The following is an 18101-nucleotide window of genomic DNA, read 5'->3' as shown; positions in this document are numbered from 1 at the left end:
GCTGAAAACAGCGCAGCAGGGGTCGGGGCAGAACCTGGTCCACTCTGGGTCAGAGGTTAAGGTCACATTAGCTGGTGGTGGCACTGCCAGTCAACCCTAAAATCAGTGATAATAATAAGAATAAGAAGAATAATATATTAATCATCATCATTCTTAATATTATTGGTTATTGCTTGTTATAATTTAGGCTTTTCATCTAAAAGTCTCAAAGCGTGTCCCAGAGTGTGGCAAACTGGAGGGACAACAAAACCGTAATTGTTCTTACAGAAGGTTGAATGTAAATCCCTGATACTTGGTCAGTCTCTGAGTCACTGACGAGCATTCTTTAAAAAAAAAAAAAAAAGGTCTTTTAAGTCGAATATAAAGCATTGAGCTGACAGAGCTGATCTGAAGTGGTTTGTTGGATCCTGCATGTTAAACATGTTAATCTATACATAGTCAGAGTAAAGCATGCATTAACACTTATATACTGTATATGCTGTATATGTAAGACTGCAGTAATGTGTATTTGATAATACATTAGCACTTATGTACTGTATATATAAGACTGGAATAATGTGTATTTAGTAATACATTAGCACTTACATACTGTATATATAAGACTGCAGTAATGTGTATTTAATAATACATTAGCACTTATGTACTGAATATAAGACTGGAATAATGTGTATTTAATAATGCGTGTGTGTGCGTGGACAGGTTCCGTTTCCAGGCTCTAGAACACTGTTTGTCTGCAGGAGAACCCATCAACCCTGAGGTTATGGCAAAGTGGAAAGAACTGACAGGACTGGACATTTATGAAGGATACGGCCAAACCGAGACAGTGAGTCACTCCTGCTGTATAAAATGCCATTCAGGACCATTCACACTGCATAACATTATCTGCATAAGCATACCAGTGATTGTGTAGAAACTGATTATATGGGTTTTTTTTTTAAATTTTATTTATTTTTTATTTTACTGCCGTCCAGGTTTTGATAGCTGGAACTTTTAAAGGTATGCAGATCAAACCAGGTTCCTTTGGCAAAGCATCGCCTGCATACGATGTCCAGGTAACTGAACACAGCAGTAATAAGTCTTTCACCCTAACCCCTCTCTCTGAAAAACAGTCAGTTCCACTCTGCGACTGTCGGACTGGAGCGATTTACGTACGGCTGTTCTTACGACGTGCTTATGAACCGCTCGCGTTGGTTTTGATTGACAGGTGGTTGATGACGATGGCGTCGTATTGCCTCCGGGGACGGAGGGAAATCTGGCGATCAGAGTGAAACCACGCAAGCCTTTTGCCCTTTTCACCGAGTATACGGTAGACCGGCCGTCAATCCACTTAACACGCACAGTCAACACGCTACGCATTATACATCCGTGCTTGTTCAGTCAACACTAAAACTTAGGAATGTTCAATTCCAGCCGTTAGATGTAAACATGCTGGAAGAGAATTGCAGTCCGTTTACCTCTCCACAAATGTATTGCATTAATTGTCACCTCTATACATGTATGTGTTGACAATCTGAGTACTATTGTCAACTGTTTGTTTTGTTATCAGTCTTGTTGTTTAAATCCTTAGTTACAGAGAGTTTCCGGCATAGTTATACACTCAGACATTGAGTTCATTCTCATCAAAGAAAAAGAAGATTTAAAGATGAAATTATACTGGCAATACGCATGTAAACTCTGTCTAAACTCTGTAAGTCACTGGGCAATACACATGTAAACTCTATCTAAACTCTGTAAGTCACTGGGCAATACACATGTAAACTCTGTCTAAACTCTCACTGCGCGTGTGGATGTGTCGTGAACTAACGAACGTCTCTGGGACCTTGTCTCTTCGTGTTCCAACCCTCTCTGTGTGTCCTCTCTGTGTCCTGACAGGGAGAGCCGGAGCGGACAGCAGAGTGTTACCGTGGCGATTTCTACCTGACAGGAGACAGAGGAGTGATGGACGAGGATGGTTACCTGTGGTTTGTGGGCAGGGCTGATGATGTCATCCTCTCTGCAGGGTGGGAGATGCAGATTTCCATATATTTTTTCTTTTTTTCAGTTATTGCTGTTGTGTGTATTAATCAGTTAACTGTGAATACATTAACAAGATGAAATTCACCATCACTTACATTACTGTGTGAGATTATGGTGACCTGTGTTGAATTCAGTGTTTTAATTATTTCTAAGTTTGAATGTCTCTGTTTGAGTTCACCCTGGCCATGCTGGCAAATACAGGAGAGTTACTGAGTGATGAGATGAGATGATGCTGTCTGTATATCTGTGCTAAAGGCATTTTCACCGGGGGAGATGTTTAGGTCTGTTGGCTTTGTGTAAAATCAACACATACGTTAAAAGGGAATTTCGTCCATTTTGTCCACCTTTTTTTTTTTTTTTCAGGTGTTTTTTTTTTTCGTTTTCGGGCACCTGCATTTTCACTCTTTTTTTGGTGGAGGGAGGTTGTTGTAAAAACGCATGTTTTTCCATATCACCATAACACGCCATCAAAACTATTTCTGCTTAGGTCCTGTAGGCAGCACATAAAGCTATTTCTGCTTTGTCAGCCAGTAGAAGTCACCACTCTTTCCACTTAGACTCTTGCTGTGTTTTAAGAATGTAAACAACAACAAAAGAGAAATATCAGTCTATTGGATTAGCTTGTTAGAAAATGACTGTGCTTTAAGGAGCATGGAGGGTCGTTTTGAGCTTCACTGTGACAGAGGATGACTATCCCCTTCGTCAGATTGATTCCACGGCACAACCTGCCTCTGAACCGCCAGGAGCATGGGCAGGTGTACAGGGCAGGTGAGCTCGGTTTAATTAGCTGGCTAGAGAGAATTAGTCAGCTGTTTTGCAGGCTGTAATGAATCTGGACAGATTTCACACGCAGTAATCCTCAGAGTTAAAGAGGCTGGACCTGCATGAAGACTCCGCCGGTGAAGTTTCCTCCGACAGTGCAGCGTGGCCATCTGTCGTCCAGGTGTTGCCCGACAGAAACTCTCCTACTCGGGGATTTTAATGGGCCTGTTTTCCAGGTACCGGATTGGTCCGTTTGAGGTGGAGAACGCTTTGATTGAGCACCCAGCGGTTGCAGAGTCTGCCGTAGTCAGCAGCCCAGACCCTGTGAGAGGAGAGGTAACTCTCTATGAAATTATTGATCCGATTTATTGATTGATGACACTGTAATGTACTGTCGGCCTGCTAAGTGGAGTAATACAGTGTGTCATTCTGCAGCGTGTGGGAATTTAACACGATCAGTCATGTCCTTCGTCAGACTGTGACCTGGACGTGTTTGGTTGCCAGTGTGACTCAGAATGTTGATCTTGAAGATTTTGATTCTCATTTTAAGTAGTTGTGGTTCGTCCAAAGTTGTCGACACTGGATTTGATTTCTTTTTTTCCCCTTTCAGGTAGTGAAGGCGTTTGTTGTCCTGACTGCGGGCTTTAAATCCAGAGAGCAGGAGGAGCTGATCAAAGAACTGCAAACACACGTGAAGAGAGTCACCGCGCCATATAAATATCCACGCAAGGTAAACTCACAGTAGTCCAACTTAACCTCACAGTTCCCTGTCTCACCTCGCAGTTACCTGTCTCATCTCACAGTTACCCGTCTCATCTTACAGTTACCCGTCTCACCACAAAGTTACCTGTCTCACTGCAGTTACCTGTCTCAGATTTGTCCTTCTCACTTCACAGTTACCTGTCTCACCTCACAGTTCCTTGTCTCACCTCGCAGTAACCTGTCTTATCATAAATTTGTCCTTCTCAACTAGAACTGAACAGTCTCACCTCACAGTTACCTGTCTCATCTCAAATTTGTCTGTCTCACCTGACTGTTATCTGTCTCACCTCACAGTTATCTGTCTCACCTCACAGTTATCTATCTCACCTCACAGTTACTTGTCTCGGCTCACACTTACCTGTCTTGCCTCACAGTTGTTTGTCTGTTTGTCTTTTTACAGATTGAATTTGTGGACCAGCTGCCTAAAACAGTGAGTGGTAAAATCCGGAGAGTGGAGCTTAGGAAGAAAGAATGGGCAAAGTCTTAAATGTCTCTTATTTGAAGGCAACACATCATCTATGACAGTCTTCACACACCACAATCAGTCACCAGTTACCAAAGGAACTGAAGACTGGTGACCAGTTACCATATGAACTGAAGACTGGTTTTCACATTTTACCTTTGCTCTATTATTATCAATCCATAACACAAACACATCAGAGTTCTAATCAACTACACAGACACAGAATGACTTTTTTTTTTATGGAATGAGATGTAATCCCAGTGTACACCTGTAGTGGGAGGCATTCCACAATATTTATATTTGGTCCTTAACTCAGATCCAGGATAAGCCGTCTAAACCGTCTTAAGCCATCCTCTCTTAATGTGAACTTTCATACGTAACACACTGATATTCATCAGATCAGCAGACAGAAGCATTTATTGCAGTTGGACAATAACACACCGGTGTGGCTCACGTTATGTGCATGTTACTAACCCGTTTGTATTTGCCCCATCAGCTGGTCTTTTCTCTCTTTTTTATCATATTTCTGAAGGAAAACGTATGATTTAAATGTGACTTTTTTTAACACATGTACATTTTTTACTCCTAGCTCTTGAAATTGCATGTAAATTCTGCGCAATGAATCAGGAGAATAAAAGATTAATGGCTATTGGCTTTTCATGTGTTTCTGTTTTCTTTGCTTTTTTGGGATGTGTGTGTGTGTGTGTTTGTGTGTGTGTGAAAGAGAGAGAGAGAGAGTGTGTGTGTGCGTTTATTATTTTTGTATGATGGATTACATGCAGACTCCCAGATCCCTTGTATGCGTGTGAGACTTGGCGGTGAAGTGACTGTGCTTCTGATTCTGATCCAGTGACGTACACAGTAGTAATGGAAATCTTGTTGTAAGAATGAGGAGTGTGATGTGTGATTGAAGTGATGTTTAGACATGTATTTTATCTCTGCTGTCACCGGTGTTCCTAAATCACCAAACCAGAAAGATACACCAACTACATGTTTATATAATCTAAAATATTAATGTTAAAGGTTAAACTGAACGATTCTAAAATTGGAAAAATTCAAAATTAACTGCACGCTCCCCCTCAGCTGCTCGTGCAACCACTCCCGCTGCATCCTACAAAGATTTCATTTACTATCACACCACACATAGGTGTAAGGGAAAAATTTCAGTCAGTTTATCTATTATTCACTCAGTCAGTGAGGCGCGTAGTATCAAAATCACTATTCGGAAAAGCGGAGCACATTATATCTATACAGGCCTGTTTCACCACAGAGTGGAATTTATAAAAAAAAAAAAAAGAAAGAAAGAAAGAAACGTAATGAAGACACAACTCCCAAAGTGGAGAAATCGCTGGAGTCTGTGTGTTTTCTAAAGACGTAACGAGTGTAGTTTAATAGACGAGCAATAAGTGTCTCTAAGTGTAACTACCGGGAAAAATCTCACGAGGCTGACATGGGGCAGTTTTAATTTACAGACCATTCTAAGAGCGTGGTTCAAGCGCCAGTTTTGAGAGGCAATGCTTGTTCTAGTCCTGAACAATACAACATAAGTATAAAATGAATGTTTGATTCTGCTGTTTATTACATTATGTGTCATCTAAATGTAAGGCCGTCAATGTTTTGATACACTCCTTCCAGTAGCCGAGTTTTTTCGTCATGAAAACAACGAGGGAGAAAGAAAATTAGCGTTTGGTTAAATCTGTGGCGCTGTTTCGAAGTACATTTCTTCTTTTGATGTCGGAAAATTCAGTCTATCACTGGGATTAAACTGACAGTACAGTGCAAAAAATATTTTTGTCAGGGAGATACAACACATTACCACTTCGTCATTAATCAAATGGGTTTCGAACACAGTCTCTTCTCCTCTTACGTGGGTGCAAATTTACAGGGGATTTCTGTGAGCGAGCGAGCCAACTGTCTTACTGAACATGTATAAGCCACGTGAACAGAAAACTACACAAAAACGCAGGGTTTTTTTCTGCGTCTAGTAAAGACCGCTCTGACCACGTGAGGAGAATGTGTAACGACAGCGCCCGGACACAGCGCGAGCTGCATCCATCCATCGCGCGCGGCGCTTGGCATTCCTGCATACTGCCATAGAGATGGCACGCACGAGCGTTTTCTTGGGAACGGACATGCGTGAGAGCATCTGAATGTAAACCGCAATTTTAGTACTGTTTTCTCATTTTCTTTCTTTTTCTTTTTTTTTCTTTTCCTTTTTTTTTTTAGATATATATTTCAGTATGGCTTGGCCGTGCATCAGCAGAGTGTGTTGCTTGGCGCGGTTCTGGAATCAGTTTGACAAATCGGATCTTTCTGTACCACTAACGATTCAAAACTACTCGGACATCGCGACGGAACAAGAGGTTCGTTCCGTTACTAAGCAGGTTCAGTCAGAGAAAGCTCAAAGGAACGACTATCTCACACCGGATCACCGAGAATCACCGTCGTCGCAGGATGGTGGAGGTAGAAAACCGGGTCGAGGGCGCACAGAACCGAGTTTCAAGCCTCGAGAGGACTATCACCCCCCGGGTGTGCCTTTCCCTAGCGTCACGCAGTACAAACAGGACTATAAACCCTGGCCCATCCCTAAAAAGGACAATTTCCCCTGGATTACGAATGGTGGCAAAGCAGGCACTCTCACGGATAGCCCCGTAAACAGTTTCTCTCATTCTACAAATCAGCGAGCGGAGAAAGAAGAACGAGGCAGACAGAGGTGCGGGGAACCGACAGGACCGACTAAAACAAGCTCCTACAGGTACAGTCCTCCGTCATCTGACATCGGTTAGGTTGCTGTCCGTTCAGCACTGAAACCGCTGGGTCTTAACCTTGAGTACACACACGGTTTCAAGTTTTAAGAAGGTTCTCCTCAGGCAGTTCGAGCCCGCAGTAAACCAGATAAGTGGATAATAGTTGAAGAACAAAGCATTAATGAGACGTGTAAAGTAGGCTACATCATGATATGCAGAATTTGTGGGAGGCTGTTCTTAGGGATTTGTTGTTGTTGTTTTCTGTGTTTTTGTGCTATGCGTCTATGTTTTTCCGTTTAACATTTCACTTTGTGAATAAGTGTAATGCTGAGTGGGCAAAATCATCGAGAGAGAGAGAGAGCGAGAGAGAGAGACAGAGAGAGAGAGAGAGAGAGAGACAGTGAGAGAGAGAGAGCGAGAGACAGAGAGAGAGAAAGAGAGAGAGAGAGAGAGAGACAGCGAGAGAGAGAAAGAGTGAGAGCGTCTCCATAATTGATAAGGAATGGATGTTTTGTGCATCATATTTGCATGCAAACGTCGCGTTACGCGGCTCATTTGATGAGTAAAATTTCACACGTCGGATAAAAACTTGGCGACCATTTCGTAGCGAATAATTCTGTTTTGTCGATGAAAACGAGCAGCCTTTAAACACCGAGAATATATTTTCCCAACTAAACGTCCGCCCTCATAAGATCCGACTTCATTTTCTCATCGGTGTTACTCAAACGGGGCCGCAGGATTCCCGTAGGACGGTTTCATCGCCGTCTCTCAGCTATTTATGCTGGCCTATTACGCATAATACAGGCACTGATTGGTTGGATCATCCTTTGAATGCTCTCCCAGATGTACGCGGCTTTTCTGCTCGGCGTTACTGCTGGTTAATTAATTTGAAAACTATAATACGGGTTGCAGTATTCCCAGGAATTTCTCTAATCATGTGCCTTTTAGAATGTGGATTCTTCTATTCACTCAAAGTTACATAAATCTGAATATTTTTCTTCAAACTGTGTTGAGTATGAAGGCTAAGGGAGAAAAGAGAGCTAGTGTAACCTAAGCCATCGATATCCATACGAGGTTTGGTAATTAAAATGGGAATGTTTCAGTCTGCAAAATGGAGAATACGCTCTCCTTGATATAGATGAGGGATAGACAGGACTGTCTTTCATTTTCATCTTTCACACAAGGGCTCACGCATACGCTGAGAAAAAAAAACACGAGCAAACAGTACCTGTTGCGTCCGGACAGTGTTTTTCTCAGGCTAAATTTATCACGCCCCGCCCGCGCACCTCCCCGCGTCTTTGGCTCAGCCAAGACCCCGATGAACAAATGTCGATCTGAGTTAAATTTTAATCACGGCCGAACTGATACAAACTGTTACCCTTGGTGAAGCATAGCCTGTTGGAGTGGACTGAAGAAAACCAAAAAGTGTAAAACAAATTAGTCTCCTGAAAACACAGGACAAAAATACGCTGGCTTATAGAAAAGACTCTTCAACGACGTTACACTTTGAACTACGGAACAATAGGCTACATATTCAGAAGGGTGACCGGAGACAACGTAAATCTAACTTATTCTGGGGCTGAAGCTAAACTGTACTGTTCATGCGTGTTCTACACTGAGAAGCCATTTCGGTACTCATAAGGATCAGTTTGCATCCCGAAAACTGGCTGACACTTTGGTTCATGAGAGTCAGCAAAATACCATGAAACTCCAATGAATAGTAATGCCATGTATTGGTTTTCATGTCTATTTACATTAAAAACATTTTCTACATGTCAAGTCTATATTCAAAATACATATATGCACATATTATGCTACATGTCTGTGCATATTTACAACATATATCTATTATATTGCATATCTGTGCATGTTTAACCCATTATGAGAACCACATGAAGTCTATGACTTTCAATTCCCAGTTAATATCTCATTCAACTTACATAATGCCCTCAAAAGATCGAGAGAGGAACAAAACAGAACTTCCTGTCTTTAAAATCCTCGTATTTTTCCCTAACAGGCAGGAATACAGGCCTTGGACTGGTGTCCGTCCGCCCAGACCTGCACCGCGGAAAGAGCCTGCGTTCCTCATCCCTGTCACAGATGTCCCGCCCCCCGAGACAAGCTACCAGGCCGCCTTCAGTGGAGACACTCACAAACACATAGAGATCACCACGACTGACACCACAACCGGCCAACCAAGCGCCGGTATGCCTGAAAGGCTGGAGCGTTTAGAACCCAGAGGCAGGACAGAGGTGAGCGGGTCAGCTTCTCTGGTTTATTACGCTGAGTGAGGGTCCAGTGCTTTTGACTGATGGTGATTTGAGTGTGAAACTGGATTTACAAGTAAGTCCATTGTAGTTCTGAAATATAAGACTCTGTAAGACCAACTATCAATCTATCTCTCTATGTATGTATGTATGTATGTATGTATGTATGTATGTATCTATCTATCTATCTACCTATCTATGTATCTGTCTGTCTGTCGGTCTGTCTGCGTCTGTCTGGCCCTGATCAGTGAGTCAGGTCTTGATCAGTCAGTCAGAACATTAGGAAATCTCTTGATGAAGAGTTGATTCTGATATTATGATTTAGGTTCTGTGTTTAATGTTTCGTTTAACAGCATAATATAATCGTCAGTGCGCTGTCAGTGGCACTGTGGCATGAAATCGCTTGATGGAGTTAATTTATTCTTAATTGTTCTCTAGAGGGGGAGTTTTCAGCTAGCGCGTCACAGACTGCTTCTCTGTCTGGAAATGAAAAAAAAAGATGTGTTTTTAATGTGCATGAAACCCACTGAACAGAATAGAACACAATTAAAAAGAATTCACACACCCATACACAGAAGCACATACACACAAGAGGAGAGAGAGTGGGAAAGAAAGAGACAGGCTGGAAAACGAATGTCTCCAGTAAGAAAGTTTGAAGTTTGTCCTCTCTGTTAAAGTCAGGATCTTCACATTTCAAGACAACTGTCTTTTCTGAGAATGAGTTTAGCTCAGGTTAAGCCTTTACTTTGGACATTGCCAGAGGCAAACTTTACTGATCCTACAGTGAACCAGCATTAAAAAAAACTCAATAAAGAAAATGCACAGGTTCTAAACTTTGAGATAAACTCGACGCATAGAGTGGAGCCCATCACTCTCTGGCTAGACATTAAGTGTCATATTCTAAAGAAATCCCATACAAATCTCTCCTCTTGCTCTGCACATCATGTTACAGGTTGTGGTGTGCTCCATGTTTATGTTTACGATCAGCGGTCAGAAGTTTGCCACTCCAGACACATACACCATCATCTCCAGCTTACTGCTTTGTCCAGTCAAATCCAACTCTGATTTGAGACAGTTGTATAAAAACTTGCTGCATCATTATGATTATGAAATAACCCAGATTCACCACTGTCTCCCTCTCATCTCTTCACTAAGCGTCCTCACCTGAGACCTGCCGAAGCAAACCACGCACGGTCAGGGCTTACCAAGCTCCATGCCAACCGGGTTTGTGCCCGGTCTCCACTCAGCGTCTGTTTGTAACTAACATATTGTAATTAACAAATCCCTCATCGTACGAAAGAAGATTATTCTGTGGTACTGTAGCAATTGTTTATGCTATTTCACATACTTGGGAATGATTTTGCTGTGGGTGAAATACACTAAGGGCCGCTAAGCTTCTGTGAACAGTTCTGTGTTGAGTTTATTAGTATTCATACTGTGTATCTATTTACTCTGTATAAGCAATCTGCCCCTCTTCCCAAAAGTTTGTCAATATGAGTTAACGCCATAAAAGAGAAATAGAGAGAACTGTTTTTTCATCATCATTTCATCTCTGTTCCTTAAAACTCTAGATAATTAAGTGAGTGATAATTGCTTTAGTGGACATGACTGAAATGACAGATATTTCTCACCCAATAAAGGTTAAAGACTTTGACTATAATGACGTAATGAGGTCGCTGATCAGATGTCTGTATCTAATTAGCATATGCTACTAGGGATGTACGCAAATCCGAATGCGTTATTCGGGAAAGCGCGAATAATGCGATGGAAACAGATATTTGTTCTACCCGAAGTTGCTCGTTATTATTCGGGAAAAAATGTCTGCGCGCCAACCATTATGTTTCTTCAAATCGATTCATATCATTGTGGATTGTCACAAGATAAAAATGTTCTGTTTGCAACACAGGACTTTGATTTCACTAACTAGTCGTTTCATTTATTACACACTGTTGAAAAGTGATCACTATTCTGTAGCCGTCCTCACCGAGTCAGGTACGAGAGCTTGCGAAACAAGCATTCGCCCCCCGCAACCTACATCAAAATGAAGCTTAGAACCTGTGGTTTTTAGCTGAATGTGTTCATTTCCTCCATCAAAAAAAAGCAACAGTCGAAAGTCGTTTCATTTACTACACATTACTGAAAAGTGATTGCTATATTCTGTAGTCGTCCCCACTGAGTAAGCGCAACTTACTGTTGTAAAATAATGATGCATGTTTCCCCAGCGAACTGCAGTAACGTTAACACATCAATACATCCAATGCGAAACAGAATCTTTTGATTTATAAAACATTTTATTTCAGTTTCAGCTTGATTGTTCAGTGTCCTCCAGGGCTGACGGTTTGGCGGTTCAGACAGTTCATAAAACTTAGTTTCGTTAAGAATAAAAATACAAAAAAAGAGAGAGATAGAGAGAGAGAGCGAGAGAGAGAGAGCTGAGTACAGTATGAGGATGTGGAAATATATGTCATAATTAATTATATGCCAATATTTAATCAACCTGATGCTTTTAAGGCACAAAAATGGCATTGCCAATGAATATTAGGTTACAAAATATAGCATTTGCCCAATTTATGACTTCCCATAAAAACCACGCCGACTTCTGGTCTACTATCCGAATACAGATACAGGGACAGATGATTTTATTGGTTGAGCAGATCCAGATCCAGATCATGACGTTTCTGCACACCTCTATATCCTACTGCCCCCCCTCTGAGGCGCAGCGTTAGGAAGATGGTGCTTCCTGTAGTGATGCCGTACTCGGCCAGTTCCTTCGAGTTGTCTTGAAGTATTTCGCCATTGTAGGTCAATATCTGTTCCTGGATCTTAACCCTTTCTTTCCTCTCAACCTTGATTTTGAAGTCGTCGACGGTTTCTTTCGGGCCAACATCATATGTTTTCAATATGCCCGAGACGTTTTTCAGGAAGACTTGGATAGTAGGAGTGATTAGAACAGTCACTATGGCCCCTGCGTGAAGTCCACATTGGCCCACGGTTTTGTAATCATCGCTGAGGACAATCTTCTGTCCGTTTTCAGTACATAGTTTTTGGTTCGAGGACGGTATTTCGAACTTCTGCTCAATTTCAGCCTTAAGATCACCAATAGTGGTGTCCTCGCGCACTGTCACGTGCTCCGTCCGACCGTTCATACCTATGATTGTGAGCTTCATTCCTGATACGCTGTGAAGAGATATTTGAAATTCTGTAAGTTTACATTAATTTAACATTATCGAAGTAATAATGTAACTGGAGGTATATTTTTGTTTCATTGATAATGATATCAAGTGATATTTTGTTCAATACTTAATGAATTGTAGGTTTACTAATAATTGAACTGCTTAACTTCTCTATTAAGCTGATAAAAAATGTAAATGTAAATGACCTCATCCTCTGAGTGGTGTATCTTTTCTTGAATTAGAAGAGAGTGATAGCCCCCGAAACTCTCCGGCATAATGCGTTCCGAGTAAAGCGGCGTGTTTATATTTACAGAGTCTCAGACGTTCCGCCTGTTTCTTTAGGATTCGATTTCTCTGGATGCCACTGCGCTTTCGGTTTTGATTCTCCTTGTAAACTAATTTGCATTAGTAGTAGTGGACAGGCTTGTTTTGGCAACTTTCCAGTCTACAGATGTGTTACATTAAGGTGCCTTTTGTGTCACACGCTGACAGTATAATCTAATGATATTTACATTAAACGGCCTCTGTCAGGTACAAGTGCTGGAGACGCTTCATTTTTAAACAGGTAATCGCGTCATTTCCGAAATAAGTATATTAGTCTAACCAGGCACAGGACGCGATGGCATAGTGACCCATCCCATCTATATTAAGAAGAGGTATGGCTAAATAAAGTAAGGGATGTGAGTTAATTCCCTGGCCATGAACTCTCCAAGGAATGTGGTCCTTGTAAAAATATCTGTTTTGTAAGAAGTTATTTCAACACACTTGGTGCAAAGTCAAAGACTCCTTTTTAACTAGTCACGGAAGCAGCATTTTGCGACTCGAACGACCGTCAGTAGAAGTAGCATCGGACGAGGTGTTAGGGCCTCGAGATCCGCTCTCACAGCGGTACGGTACGGTACGGTACGTTTCGGGTTTTTGGCCATCTGTACCCCCGGTTAAATGTACCGCAGCCCAGAGACTCGGAAAACGGTGTGACACAGTCCATTTTACACGTCTGAGTATCCCCCTTTGAATCGAGTAATACAGTCTTGTTATTTCCAAAATAATTTCATGAATTTATTTACACTTAGCACTGTAATCATTTTTTATAACCATGACTTCAACACTCAGCAGTATTTCTGAGCCGATCTCTGTGCAGGCCACAGCTATGTGTCTGTCCATATCTTCAGTAAAAGTAATAGTCACAGATTAGAGTTAAACTCTGATAATAAATATAGGAGAATGTAGTGACAATCAACAAAAACGGTTGCTGGCTCATTCTAATAATGCATTCAAAGTATAAATTGACTCTACAAGTGTTAATCATGCATCATGTATGTAGACACTTTTTCTAGTCAACACTCACTAGAGTAAACACTGTTATAAGAGCACTCTTAAGCACACAAACAGTGTTACATTACAGATGCTAACTGATGTAAAATAAATCTTTAATTAACATTGCGCAACAACAGGATGTTTTACAACAGTATAGTATATGGTTACAGTTCCAGAACATTCCGATCTGTAATCCCCTAAGCTGCTGGCCAGAGACCGTGAGATGGACACAAGCCCTGCTCATTTCTCTGGGCTGCTTCTCCACACACACACACATGTGAACAGACTGGGGTTTGTCTTACGGGCTACAAAACCCTGGAGTTTTGGCTTGTACCTCTTAAATTCAGGGGTTTTTTTGGCTGCAAACAGGAGTGTCAAATGACAGTAGCATTGGCTGGTTCTCTGGTTTCCCTGCTCCAGTGTGTTGTTTCCCAGCGAGAAATATCACAGGCACGGATTTTTCACACAGACAGGGGGGTTTCTACGAGGGTCTAAACGCTGGTTTTAAAAGGCTGAACGGATTTTTCACAACGGGTTTCTAAGAGGGTCTAAACGCTGGTTTTAAAAGGCTGAACGGATTTTTCACACAGACAGGGGGGTTTCTACGAGGCTCTAAACGCTGGTTTTAAAAGGCTGAACGGAGGAGTGAGCAAACGGTAAATCTCATTTTCTTTTTTTCCCCTCGGCCACCCCGCTCTTGTTTTCACTCTCTCTCTCTTTCTCTTTCTCTGAATCATCTCTGTTTTTCCCATGATGCCTCTGATTAGAGGCACTGACTGCCAAAGCTTCTATCCAGGGAGGGGGTGGGTGGGGTGGGGGGGGAGAGGCTGTAGAGAGGGACCGAGTGAGAGAGCGAGAGAGCGAGAGCAAGTAAGAGAGAGAGAGAGAGAGAGTGAATGAGAGTGACAGAGGTTGATGAATACAGTAAAAGATGGATAAAGAAAGTGATGCAAGCCTTGAGAAGCTACAGTGAAAGTGGAGAGAGAGAGAAATAAAAGGACAAAAACAGAGAGAGAGAGAAACAGAGAGAGAAACAGAGAGAGAAACAGAGAGAGAGAGAGAGAAACAGAGAGAGAAACAGAGAGAGAGAGAGAGAAACAGAGAGAGAAACAGAGAGAGAGAGAAACACAGAGAGAGAGAGAAACAGAGAGAGCAGGAGAGGAGAGACTGGATGGATTACGGCCCATTTTGTAGACGTGTGATGAGTTACAGAGAGCCTTAATTACCAGAGAGCATCACAGGTGCATAAGCACAGCGCAAAGTCTCTGTGTGTGTTTGTGTTTGTGTGGTCTTTCACAAACTGAACTCAGGCAGTGCCTTTACATGCCACAGTGGATCCAGTTTCCCCTGGCAGCAGAAGTCCATTTAACACTGCACAAACAGATTGTCTCCAGACATCTCACCAGACACCCGACTCAGAACACCAGAACCAAACACATACCTCACAGATTACACTTACAATACCAGAACAGAAAAACTTCTCTCGCACTCCAATAGTTAACGGCAAAGTCTACACAGCAAGAGAACGCAATCTGACAGAAGTTTTATATTTTTAATTCAAGAAAAGCTTCAGCCTAGTTATGTACCATGATCACGGTCTTAATATCGTCGTTCGATATTAATCGATAAATCATTGCCATAATTGTTATCAGAACCATCCTGACTCTGAGGAAAGAGGATCAGGTGCTCTCCTGTACTGTTCTGTTTTTCCTCATTTATTTCATGGTCCTGTTTTTAACCTTCAGCAGAGTCTTTAAACACATCAGGAAGAGACCGCAGCGTTTCATATGACGCACAGGACGGAGCGTCGAGCAGACATAAACGATATCTCACGGCTAGAATGATGAAGTTGAACCTTACTTAACCAGTGTGGGCGAAGATCTTTGGACTCTCAGAGGCGATATGACTGCGGAACAGTCTTGTGGCTTGAATGGCGTGTGAGGCTGTGAGGGTGACATGACGAAGCAAAAAGATTACCGTCAGATTACCGTCAGATTACTACTTAAGATCAGAAATCAGACTCTAAAAATGAATGACCTGATCTCTGAAGCAGCACTGCATGATATGGAGAAAACATGAGCTGTGTAATGGAGATGAGAGATACTAAAAAGATTAAAAATGTACCATTTCAAATGTGTCTCTGACTGTTCATGCTGTACATTTAGATTCTGCAAATGAACAGAATGTTTCGTGGTATTTTTAATGATGATACTGGTTCGTTGTTTTCCCCCTTTAAGCAGCCACCATTAATCGACACAGAACCTGCCTCTGCCGGATGGTCGTCTGTTTCATAACCAAAGTATTGACATGAAACAGTCGTCTGTTTTATAACCAAAGTATTGACATGAAACAGTCGTCTGTTTCATAACCAAAGTATTGACATGAAACAGTCGTCTGTTTTATAACCAAAGTATTGACATGAAACAGTCGTCTGTTTCATAACCAAAGTATTGACATGAAACAGTCGTCTGTTTTATAACCAAAGTCCTGCCAGAGGACAGATGTGATTCTCCTTTTCTGGTACCAATCACCTGTCGCTGTTCCACTTCCCTTCTCCCCCCTGGCTGTTTGTACGGGACCATGTATCTCCCCAGTTTGTTCCTCGACCACGTGTCACGTGTGTTTCGTGTGCGTCTTGTCGTGTTTCTCTTGGCATCTCTGCCCATCCCACTCTGCTTATGCCAGTGCTCAGACAGTCGGTGTGCGCTGTCGACTGGCGTGTGGGCGATGTCGGGGTAAGGCCACTCCTCTGCTCTCTGTCGCTCCGTCAACTCTACAGCCTCATCAGTCGCGGCCGCCATGGTATCGCAGCCCCGCGTGAGGCGTTAAGTGTGGAAATTCATATTGAGATGATGATAAAAATAGAATACATTATGCTGTGTTAGTGTGAAGCACTAAACCTTTAGCTGTCGACCTGGCTCCTCTATGATCAAGCACCCAAGACACGGTTTCTTTAGTGTTGGGATTGGAACCGTGTTTTTCTTGGCCTCTGAAAACTCAAAGCCTGACAGGAAAGCGACAGCGGACCCTTTCCATTTGGTTTATGCTTTTAAAGGCAACATTTTCAAATTCCATATGTTCTGTTTTGCAGGAGCAGCTTGTGAGGACCAAACTGTCTCCAAACCCTTCTGCTGTCTTTCAGAGTGGTTCCAGGATCTTCAACATGTGATCACTCCGTCTGTCTGTCTGTCTCTCTCTTTTCCGGATCATTCTGCCAAACTAACCCAGTGAGACATAATGACAAGGTGAATGCTCAACGTCACACAATGTGAAATCTATGCAAGGAAATGTCTGTGTGTTTGAAATGTACATCCACTCAGCGTTCAAGTCTGTAATGCTGTAACATCTTCAGCAAGTCTGTAACACTGTCACGTCTTAAGAGAGAGTCTGTAACGCTGTAATGTCTTCAGAGTCTGTAACGCTGTAACATTTTCAGCAAGTCTGTAATGCTGTAATATTTTCAGAGGGTCTGTAACACTGTAACGTCTTCAGAGAGAGTCTGTAACACTGTAACGTCTTCAGAGAGAGTCTGTAACACTGTCACGTCTTCAGAGAGAAGTCTGGGGGGGGACTCAAAGTCTTCAGTAACAAGTTTGTGGTGGAGACAAAGTCTCCACTCCTTTATAGAAAGTCTGAGATTTTTTTTAGAGGGGAGTGCAAATTTGCATGTTTGCTGAATAGTTTGAACAAGCTATTTTGTTTGATTGTTTGTTTGTTTGTTTGCAATGTTAGTTGCTGCAAAAAGCAAGATGGCTGCTTTGTGTGTAATCCCTGTGTGTGTTCTGTGTGTGTGTGTGTGAACTGGAATGACCTGTGTTTGCTTTTATTAATTAGCTCTAATGAAATGCTAGTAAATAGTTATGCTGATGCTTAGGCCAATTGAATGCTCAAAATGTATGCTTTGACATTAATTTCAAAGACTTTTATTAATGATTAACCCTCAGCTGGAGGTATTTATTTGATTTATATTGAATTAGAAAACACTTCTGAGAAAGAACCTCGTTTATTTTGTACATTTGTTGTCACAAGAAATTTTAGGACTGAAAAAAAAAAAACATGGATTGTATTATGATGAAATAAAAATATATATTAGGTTCTTAAAACGTGTCTAATTTTCTCAGTGTTTGTGTCATTGGAGCCAAACAAAAGGTTGGTTAAATTTATAAATGTCCATTTCAAGGTAATAAAAATTATTTTGATACAAATTTCAAAATCTCAAGCAAATTCTTAGCAATGACAACCATCCCATTAACAAAGTAACAAATGGACAAAAAAAAAGTGAATTAAGAAAAATAATTAAAAAAACCTCTGTAAAGTGAAACTCTGAAATGCTGTTGTAAAAGAGGCTTTGGACAGAACTTTCTACATTAGTCTTGGCTGCCTCTTCGGCGACACAGTACCACTCCGCAGTGTGTGTGTGTGTGTGTGTGTGTGTGTGTGTGTGTGAGATATTAATAGCATTACCTTAGTGCTAGTCTTACATAAGTCCTCTCTCTGGCTGGCTCTCTGTTTTCGAGCAGCGTGTTCATGGCTCTGCTGGTTGCTCTGGCCATCCACAGTGCTGTTCACACACCACTATGACCTGTTACATAAA

General features: G+C 41.8%; 2 protein-coding genes across 2 annotated transcripts in view; both read left to right on the top strand.

The window, feature by feature from the left end:
• acsm3 (acyl-CoA synthetase medium chain family member 3) overlaps window positions 1-4646 on the top strand; it is a 9750-nt gene extending 5104 nt beyond the window's left edge. Inside the window, exons 7-13 of the mRNA XM_030775485.1 lie at window positions 700-823; window positions 972-1052; window positions 1205-1306; window positions 1873-2000; window positions 3015-3114; window positions 3389-3508; window positions 3941-4646. Of these exons, the coding sequence (XP_030631345.1) occupies window positions 700-823; window positions 972-1052; window positions 1205-1306; window positions 1873-2000; window positions 3015-3114; window positions 3389-3508; window positions 3941-4027 (742 nt within the window). The 3' untranslated portion in view covers window positions 4028-4646. The remainder of the gene's footprint in view (window positions 1-699; window positions 824-971; window positions 1053-1204; window positions 1307-1872; window positions 2001-3014; window positions 3115-3388; window positions 3509-3940) is intronic.
• Window positions 4647-6243: 1597 nt separating this feature from the next.
• On the top strand, window positions 6244-16948 carry map6d1 (MAP6 domain containing 1). Its single transcript, XM_030775724.1, has 3 exons — window positions 6244-6758; window positions 8768-9002; window positions 16599-16948. The coding sequence occupies exons 1-3, from the start codon at window positions 6244-6246 to the stop codon at window positions 16674-16676; spliced, it is 828 nt and encodes a 275-aa protein (XP_030631584.1). The 3' UTR covers window positions 16677-16948.
• Window positions 16949-18101: the final 1153 nt, after the last annotated feature.

Source organism: Chanos chanos, chromosome 5 (assembly GCF_902362185.1).
Source record: "Chanos chanos chromosome 5, fChaCha1.1, whole genome shotgun sequence".
Classification (NCBI taxonomy): domain Eukaryota; kingdom Metazoa; phylum Chordata; class Actinopteri; order Gonorynchiformes; family Chanidae; genus Chanos; species Chanos chanos.
Note: the sequence above shows the minus strand (reverse complement) of the source record. Positions and strands in the feature narration are given on the sequence as shown.